This window comes from Lolium perenne, chromosome 2 (assembly GCF_019359855.2).
Source record: "Lolium perenne isolate Kyuss_39 chromosome 2, Kyuss_2.0, whole genome shotgun sequence".
In the NCBI taxonomy this organism is placed as follows: Eukaryota; Viridiplantae; Streptophyta; class Magnoliopsida; order Poales; family Poaceae; genus Lolium; species Lolium perenne.
This window is the reverse complement of record NC_067245.2, coordinates 18,483,401-18,493,106: the sequence shown is the minus strand read 5'-3', so window position 1 is coordinate 18,493,106 and position 9,706 is coordinate 18,483,401. Positions and strand designations below refer to the sequence as shown.

The 9,706-nt window shown below is 39.2% G+C and overlaps 1 protein-coding gene across 1 annotated transcript; it reads left to right on the top strand.

Annotated features, from left to right (window-relative positions):
• Positions 1-4,658: 4,658 nt before the first annotated feature.
• Positions 4,659-6,981, top strand: LOC139835407 (uncharacterized). Its single transcript, XM_071825257.1, has 5 exons — positions 4,659-5,834; positions 5,930-6,206; positions 6,292-6,410; positions 6,500-6,803; positions 6,893-6,981. Exons 1-5 carry the CDS (start codon positions 4,659-4,661, stop codon positions 6,979-6,981), a joined length of 1,965 nt encoding a protein of 654 aa, XP_071681358.1.
• Positions 6,982-9,706: the final 2,725 nt, after the last annotated feature.

The window sequence follows — 9,706 nt, the reverse complement described above, 5'->3', positions numbered from 1 at the left end:
ATGTTGGAAGCTATATTTGTTAACCTTAATCCTATAATGAAACATATGTTTCTTACACTCTGTGATATGGAAGAAGGAGAAAAGAAAGATTTTGTTTTAGAAACCCTTCTTAGAGAATTTGGAGATGTAGCTAGAGAAGCTAGGAAAGTCTTTATCAAACATAAAATTCTTGGGTGTTTTACCAATTTTGCAAATACCCTTGAAAAGATGGAAAATGATAGGCTAAAATATACGAATAAAACCAATTGTGGGGGGGGGGGGGAGATTAAAATACCAATACCTAATAAACTCATAGGAATGCATGAGGCACTTGAAAAGAATTTTGCTTGGATTGTTCCTGAAAATTTGTTTGAGGAGGATAGTAAGCCTAATAGTAATGAAAGAGGAGTTTCTTACATAGATAAGATACAATGCATAGTTGAGAAAACTCCAAACTCCTATGTTGATGCTTCTTCTCTTGATAATACTTGATTTGCACTTTCTGCGCCTAGCTGAAAGGCGTTAAAGAAAAGCACTTCTTGGGAGATAACCCATGATGTTTTTATTTTGCTACTGTTTTATTGTGTCTTGGAAGTTGTTACTACTGTAGCAACCTCTCCTTATCATGTTGTTGTGCCAAGTAAAGTCTTTGATAGTAAAGTTGATACTAGATTTGGATTCCTGCGCAGAAACAGATTTTTACCTGTCACGAATTTGAGTAGATCTCTCTGTAGGAAACTCTTAAAATGCTGAAAAAATTCATGCGTGATCCTCAGATATGTACGCAACTTTCATTCTATTTGAGCTTTTTCATCTGAGCCTGTTAAGTGCCTCGAAAAAATTCATCTTTACGGACTGTTCTGTTTTGACATATTCTGCCTTTTATTTCACATTGCCTCCTTTACCGTGTTGAGTGGATTTCTTTGTTCCATTAACTTTCAGTAGCCTTTGGTAAAGTCCAGAAGTGTTAAGAATGATTGTGTCCTCTCTGAACATGTGAATTTTTGATTATGCACTAACCCTCTAATGAGTTTGTTTTGAGTTTGGTGTGGAGGAAGTTTTCAAGGGTCAAGAGAGGAGGATGATATAATATGATCAAGAAGAGTGAAAAGTTTAAGCTTGGGGATGCCCCCGTGGTTCATCCCTGCATATTTCAAGAAGACTCAAGCATCTAAGCTTGGGGATGCCCAAGGCATCCCCTTCTTCATCGACAACTTATCAGGTCACCTCTAGTGAAACTATATTTTTATTCCGTCACATCTTATGTTCTTTACTTGGAGCGTCTGTTTGTTTTTGTTTTTGTTTTTGTTTGAAAAAAATCGGATCCTAGCATTCCTTGTGTTGGAGAAAGACACGCTTCGCTTTTTCATATGAACGCTGGTGTTCTTAGCTATACTTTAATGTTCATGGCGAAGTTGAAAACCGCTTCGTTGATTGCTATTTGGTTGGAAACAGAAAATGCTTCATGTGTTAAATGGTATATGGTCTTGAATAATTTGATACTTGGCAATTGTTTTGAGCTCTCATAGATCATGTTTAAGCTCTTGCATCATGTAGTTTAAACCTATTAGTGGAGAATTACTGTAGAGCTTGTTGAAATTTGGATTGCATGATTGATCTCTCTACAGTCTAGATATTTTCTGGTAAAAGTGTTTGAGCAACAAGGAGACAGTGTAGAGTCTTATAATGCTTGCAATATGTTTTTACGTAAGTTTTGCTGTACCGGTTCATACTTGTGTTTGCTTCAAACAACCTTGCTAGCCAAAGCCTTGTACTGAGAGGAAATTCTTCTCGTGCATCCAAAAACCTTGAGCCAAAACTCATGCCATTTGTGTCCACCATAACTACCTACTATGTGGTATTTTTCTGCTATTCCAAAGTAAATTGCTTGTGTGCTACCTTTAAAATTTCATTCCTTGTCTTTGCAATACATAGCTCATGGGAAAATAGCTTGAAAACTATTGTGGTATTGAATATGTTGCTTACGTATCTTATTTCTTATAAGTTGCTTGTTGAGCGGTAACCATGTTTCTGGGGACGCCATCAACTTTTTACACCTTTGTTGAATATCATGTGAGTTGCTATGCATGTTCGTCTTGTCTGAAGTAAGGGTGATTTATCATGATTAAATGGTTTGAGTATGCATATTGTTAGAGAAGAACATTGGGCCGCCAACCAAAGCCATGTATCATGGTGGAAGTTTCAGCTTGGACATTAATCCTCAATCTCTTATGAGAATATTATCTGTTGTTGAATGCTTAAGCATTAAAAAGAGGAGTCCATTATCTGTTTTCTATGTTGTCCCGGTATGGATGTCCTCAAGTTGAGATCTATCAAAATTGAGAAATCAAATGCGATCTATCTCCTTGGACCTTTGTACAGGTGGCATAGAGGTACCCCTTTGTGACACTTGGTTGAAACATATGTAATGCAATGATAATCCATGGAAATCCGAGCTAATTAGGACAAGGTGCGGGCACTATTGGTATTCGATGCATGAGGCTTGCAACTTATAGGATGATGTTTTATGCATAACACATATGAATTATTACTACCGTTGACAAAATTGTTTCCATGTTTTCAAAATAAAAAGCTCTAGCACATGAGTAATCCATGCTTCCCTCTGCGAAGGGCCTTTCTTTTACTTTATGCTGAGTCAGTTTACCTACTTCTTTCTATCTTAGAAGTAAACACTTGTGTCAACTGTGTGCATTGATTCTTACATGTTTACCTATTGCACTTGTTATATTGCTTTATGTTGACAACTATCCATGAGATATACATGTTACAAGTTGAAAGCAATTGCTGAAACTTTAATCATCCTTTGTGTTGCTTCAAAACCTTCTATTAAGAATCTATTGCTTTATGAGTTAACTCTTATGCAAGACTTATTGATGCTTGTCTTGAAAGTACTATTCATGAAAAGTCTTTGCTATATGATTCAGTTGTTTAGTCATTATCTTTACCATTGCTTTGAATCACTTCATTCACTTCATATGCTTTACAATAGTATTGATCAAGATTATGTAGTAGGATGTCACTTCAGAAATTATCCTTGTTATCGTTTACCTACTCGAGGGCGAGTAGGAACTAAGCTTGGGGATGCTTGATACATCTCAAACGTATCTATAATTTCTTATGTTCCATGCTAGTTTTATGACAATACTCACATGTTTTATATACACTTTATATCATTTTGATGCATTTTCCGGCACTAACCTATTAACAAGATGCCGAAGCGCCAGTTCCTGTTTTCTACTGTTTTTGGTTTTAGAAATCCTACACAGGAAATATTCTCGGAATTGGACGAAACAAAAGCCCACGGTCTTATTTTGCTTGGAGCCTTCCAGAAGTCCGAAGAGGAGACGAAGAGGGGCGACAAGGTGGCCACACCCTAGGGGGGTGCGGCCCCACCCCTGGGCGCGCCGCCCTATGGGGTGGGCCCCTCGAGCGTCCCCCGACTCTGCCCCTTCGCCTATATATTCTCTCCGTCGCGAAAACCCTATCACCGAGAGCCACGATACGAGAAAAGTTCCAGAGACGCCGCCGTCGCCAATCCCATCTCGGGGGATTCAGGAGATCGCCTCCGGCACCCTGCCGGAGAGGGGAATCATCACCGGAGGGCTCTACATCATCATGCCCGCCTCCGGTTGTCAAAGTCTTGACTCAAATCGTAGAATCGGCCGACTTTACGATCCTAGATTTGGAAAACGATCCAAAACGTACGCGGGGTCGTTTTTTTTGGAGTCGTCGTAGGGTCACGCTACGGGTCGCCGGATCGTATGAAATCGCGCACTGAGTCGCTACCGTGCACGACTCTAGTCCAGGCTCTCTAATCCAGGCGTTTTCCTAAGATGGACGGTCCATAGCTCATGTGCTAACCCCTAAATATGCTGCTACTTTTTCCTTCCTGGCGTATTCGATCTCCTTCCTGGCGGCTGTGCTTAGCTCTCTCCCTCGAACTTCTCATCTAGTCATCTCCATCTGACCTAGAATTTATGAGATCCATGCCAAGGTGGTAAGCACGTGGAGGGGAAAGGATTGACGACAAGGTCACAAGGCTTGTCACAAGGTGCTCCACATCACACGTAATGTTCAGCTTGTTACTATTCATTATTTTATTTATAATCAGATCTGGTATGAAATGAAGGCTTGCCTCCATGGTGGGGCAGCAACTCTATTAGTAATCGGCTTAAGCTAGTAAATAGTAATCAGCTAGCTAGCCTACACATGGAGCTTTACTTCGTAATTATTTCTTCGTGTCAGATTAGTTGATCTAAATTTATCTAATTTTGTGTGTATCTACTCCCTCCGTTTCTTTTTAATTGACTCAAATTTAGTACAAAGTTGTACTAAATCCGAGTCAGTTAAAAAAACCCGGAGGGGTACATACTAATATCTGCATCTAATTTTTTAGTGATTACTTGCATTAGGGCACTATGTCTACCAGAGCTTCTAGTCAAGGTTCTAGCAGTAGAACGAAAAGGAAGAATGCTCCTGGAAATCGGTCTGACGTTGGATGGGGTCATGCAGAGGAAGTTGATCCGAAAAAGAAAACAGTCAAATGCAGATACTGCTCTGTTGTTAGAGGAGGAGGGATTTATAGGTTGAAACATCATTTAGCAGGGACTCGCTTTAATGTGGAGCCTTGTTCAAAAGTACCCGATGAAGTCCGAGCAATGTTCCTAAAGCTTTTAAATTGTCAAGAAGAAGAGAGTGATGCAAAGAAGAGGAAGTTGGACCAGATAGTCAACGGTTCTCAAGAAAAAAATGCTCCAGCAGAGAATGATCAAGGTCAAGATGGAGATCAGTTGGCTAACACGCGTAAATCCCAGACAACTGTGAATCAATTCTACAAAAAACAAGAGAGAGAGGAGGTTTGCATTCAGATTTGCCGTTTCTTCTATACCTCAGCTATTTCATTCAATGCCGTGAAGAATCCAGAATTCATAAAGATGGTTCAAATGATAGGACAATATGGGAAAAATCTAAAGCCTCCATCGTACCATGAAATAAGAGTAAAATATCTCAAGCTAGAAGTTCAGAGAACAATGAATCTAGTTGCTGAATTTAAAGAAGAGTGGAAAAAAACAGGTTGTACAATCATGTCGGATGCCTGGACCGATAGAAAGAGAAGGTCCATATGCAATTTTCTGGTGAATAGTCCAAAGGGTACTGTCTTTTTGGCCTCTGTTGATACTTCTGATATCTCCAAAACAGCAGACAAAGTTTTTGCAATGCTAGATGATGTTGTTGAGATAGTAGGAGAGGATAATGTTGTGCAAATTGTGACGGACAACGCGGCTAACTACAAGGCAGCTGGTGATCTATTGATGGAAAAGAGAAAAATTTTATTCTGGACACCTTGTGCTGCACATTGCATTGATCTAATTCTTGAAGATTTTGAGAAAAAGATTAATATGCACGCCACAACAATTGCAAAGGGACGGAAAATCTGCACGTATATTTATTCGAGAACATTGCCACTTAGTTGGTTGAGAGAGTTCACTAAAGGAAGAGAGTTAATTAGGCCTGCGATCACAAGATTTGCTGCTGCATATTTGACACTGGGTTGTCTACATGAGCTGAAAGGTGCATTAGTCAACATGTTTAGTTCAAACAAGTGGAGGGGTAGCAAATTTGCTGCTACAAAAGAAGGCAAGGAAATTCAGCAAATTGTATTGGATAGCCGTTCGTTTTGGCCTAATGTTGCACTATGTCTGAAAGCTGCATTGCCACTTATAAGAGTTCTTCGATTAGTTGATTCAGATGAGAAGCCTGCAATGCCTTTTATTTTTGATGAGATGACTCATGCAAAAGAACGGATAAAGCATAATTTTGGCAATGTGAAAAAGAGGACATCACTTATTTATGCTTTATGCTAAGTATGGTGTAGATTCTAGTCCTAATATCTATACTGTATGTTTAATACTCTGCATTTTCTCTGTACAGGTATAAGCAAATATTCGAGATTATTGATGAAAGATGGAATACACAGCTCCATAGGCCTTTGCATGCCGCTGCATACTACCTGAATCCGCATTGCCATTATAGTGCCAATTTTAAGGCTGCAGAAGTAAAACGTGGCCTTTACACATGCCTCGAGAAAATGGTTCCTGATTTAGATGAAAGAGTGAAGATAGACATACAACTTGATGCATTTAAAAATGGATTAGGACTTGTTGGGATGGAGTCAGCAATTATGACTAGAACAAAGAAAGCTCCAGGTTAGTTACTTTGCACAAGTGCGTGTCAACTTTATAGCCATGTTATTGTTTGTGTAAGTAACATTGCCTTAATTTCTTGCACCAGCGGATTGGTGGGATTCATATGGAGACGATGTCCCCGAGTTGCAAAAATTTGCTATTAAAATTTTGAGCTTAACCTGTAGCTCTTCAGGTTGTGAGCGAAATTTTAGTGCCTTTGAGCAAGTAAGACCTTCATTTTTTAATTCGTTCCTTTTCAATATTATACTCCTGATGATGGCGACACTAATGATGTTATTCCGAAACTTGTGTAGGTACACTCTAAAAAAAGAAATCGCTTGCACCAAGAGAAGATGAATGATCTAGTCTTTGTCATGTATAATTTGAAGCTGTTAGATAGGCAAGCTAGAAGAGTAAGAAGAGCAAAGGTGACGTATGATGCAGAAGATGTATCTTCTGATGATGAATGGATAACTGAAAAAGAGGAACCTGTTCTTCCTCCACAGAAGAATTGGTTGCGTGCTCTAGACAGAATTGCCCATAGGGAATCAGAGAAAGAACAAGAGGCTGATCCCGAACAGGAAGTTGAGAATATGGTCAATAATTTAACTGAAGCATGTACGTGGAGTTACTTTACAATATTATCAATTTATCATATTATTTCCTGCTATGTATTATAAATTAACATTATTTTTGTTTGTTCACAGGTGGAGATGATCTTGGATTGGACCAAGATCTTGATGGCTATGACTTCGAGGACTACAATCCTGATGATGGCGACGACAACAACAATTAAGCGTGTTATACTATTGTTTTCTCCTATATTTCTACCAGTGTCCTATCATGAACCTGTATGTTTGATACCTATGGCAACTCAATTCTATTTGTGGTTATGCACTTATGCTACTTAAGTTCAGATATATTAATTTTGTGTTCTTTATCTTTCAAAATATACACTCTTGAGTCTTGATCCTTTGTCCACTGATGGAATTATCTAAAAATCTCGTGTTGGTAGAATCGGGTAGAATCTTAGATTCTACGACTCGACTTTACGATACGATTCTACCGGAGCATTTCCGATCCGATTCAGAATCGCGATTCTGACAACCTCGTGAGTAGTTCATCCTTGGACTATGGGTCCATAGCAGTAGCTAGATGGTTGTCTTCTCCTCTTGTGCTATCATGTTTAGATCTTGTGAGCTGCCTATCATGATCAAGATCATCTATTTGTAATGCTACATGTTGTGTTTGTTGGGATCCGATGAATATGGAATACTATGTCATGTTGATTAATTGATCTATCATATATGTGTTGTTTATGTTCTTGCATGCTCTCCGTTGCTAGTAGAGGCTCTGGCCAAGTTGATACTTGTAACTCCAAGAGGGAGTATTTATGCTCGATAGTGGGTTCATGCCTCCATTGAATGCAGGACGATGTGAGAAAGTTCTAAGGTTGTGGATGTGCTTTTGCCACTAGGGATAAAACATCGATGCTTTGTCTAAGGATATTTGTGTTGATTACATTACGCACAGTACTTAATGCAATTGTCTGTTGTTTGCAACTTAATACTGGAAGGGGTGCGGATGCTAACCCGAAGGTGGACTTTTTAGGCATAGATGCATGCTGGATAGCGGTCTATGTTCTTTGTCGTAATGCCCTAAGTAAATCTCATAGTAGTCATCATAATATGTATGTGCATTGTTGCGCCCTCTCTATTTGTCAATTGCCCAACTGTAATTTGTTCACCCAACATGCTATTTATCTTATTGGAGAGACACCACTAGTGAACTGTGGACCCCGGTCCATTCTTTTACATCTGAAATACAATCTACTACAATCACTGTTCTCTGTTGTTCTTCGCAAACAAACATCATTCTCCACACCATACGTTTATTCCTTTGTTTACAGCAAGCCGGTGAGATTGACAACCTCACTGTTAAGTTGGGGCAAAGTATTGTAATTGTGTTGTGCAGGTTCCACGTTGGCACCGGAATCCCTGGTGTTGCGCCGCACTACACTCCTCCACCAACAACCTTCACGTGGCCTTCATCTCCTACTGGTTCGATAACCTTGGTTTCTTTCTGAGGGAAAACTTACTACTGTGCGCATCACACCTTCCTCTTGGGGTTCCCAACGGACGTGTGCATCACACGCCATCACCTAGCGTCATCAACCTTCGTACATTCCCATAAAACTTATGAGTTTATGCAGTCTCAGTAGATTATATTCTATCATATTGCAATAAGGTCTTAGATATCACATATATCTCATACCTCGCTTATTTCTGAAAATAAAATTTCCAGCTCCTTACTTTTCAAACGGATTTGAACTTCAAGTTTTTCGGAGACAAGATGATTTTAGGTACTAACTGAAACCATTGCTCTTTGAATCAGCAATGTGAGGTTTACCAAAAGTTTGCAATAAGACTTAATCATTTCTTGATTCTTTAACAATAAGGTACCAGTCCGTAAAGTTACTTGTCAGACTTAATAGTGTTTCTATCTCAATTACAAGACTAGCACATGGTAGATAACGGATGCCAATTCTACAATTTAATTCAAAATACTACTATGTTCATGATAATTAGTTCAAGTTTTAATCTAATTACTAATGAACTCCCACTTAATACAACATCCCTCATAGTTGTTTAGTGGCACACGATCGATCGTCACTACACCAAATCCGATCATCACGTGAGATGATGTAGCTTCAATGGTGAACATCGACATGTTGATCATATCATCCATATGAATCGTGTTCAAACTTTCGGTTTCCTGTGTTCTGAGGCCATGTTTGTACATGCTAGGCTCATCAAGCAAACCCAAGTATTTTCGCGTGTGCAACATGGCTTACACCCGTTGTATGTGAACGTAGAATCTATCACATCCGATCATCACGAGATGCTTCAAAATGACGAACTTGAGCAACGGTGCATACGAGGGGAGAACACTTTATTATCTTGATATTAATGTGAGAGATCATCTTATAATGCTACCGTCGCGATCTAAGCAAGATAAGATGCATAAAGGATTAACATGACATGCAATTCAAAATTTGTGATATGATATGGCCTTTCTTCTTATGCTTTTGATCTCCATCTCCAAAGCACATGAGCATGATATCCATCATCACCAGCATTGCACCAAGGTCCATGGCACCGCTTCATGGTTGTCCATCACTTATAGCTACTATAACAACTACTTGAAATAAAGCTATTACATGATGAATAGACACGCAGGTCTTAACAAATTTAAAGACAACCATTAGGATCCTGCCGGTTGCCATAATACAATAATGAACATCTCATACATCAAATATAAGCATCATCACATCATGGCCATATCACGTCACCAAACCCTGCAAAAATAAGTTAGACGCCTCTAACTTGGTTTGCATATTTTACGTGGTTTAGGGTTTTCGAGTAAGATCCCATCTACCCGCGAACATGAACCACAACTGTGATACTAGTGTTGTCAATAGAAAGAGTAAATTGAATCTTAACTATGGTGAGAGAGACAGA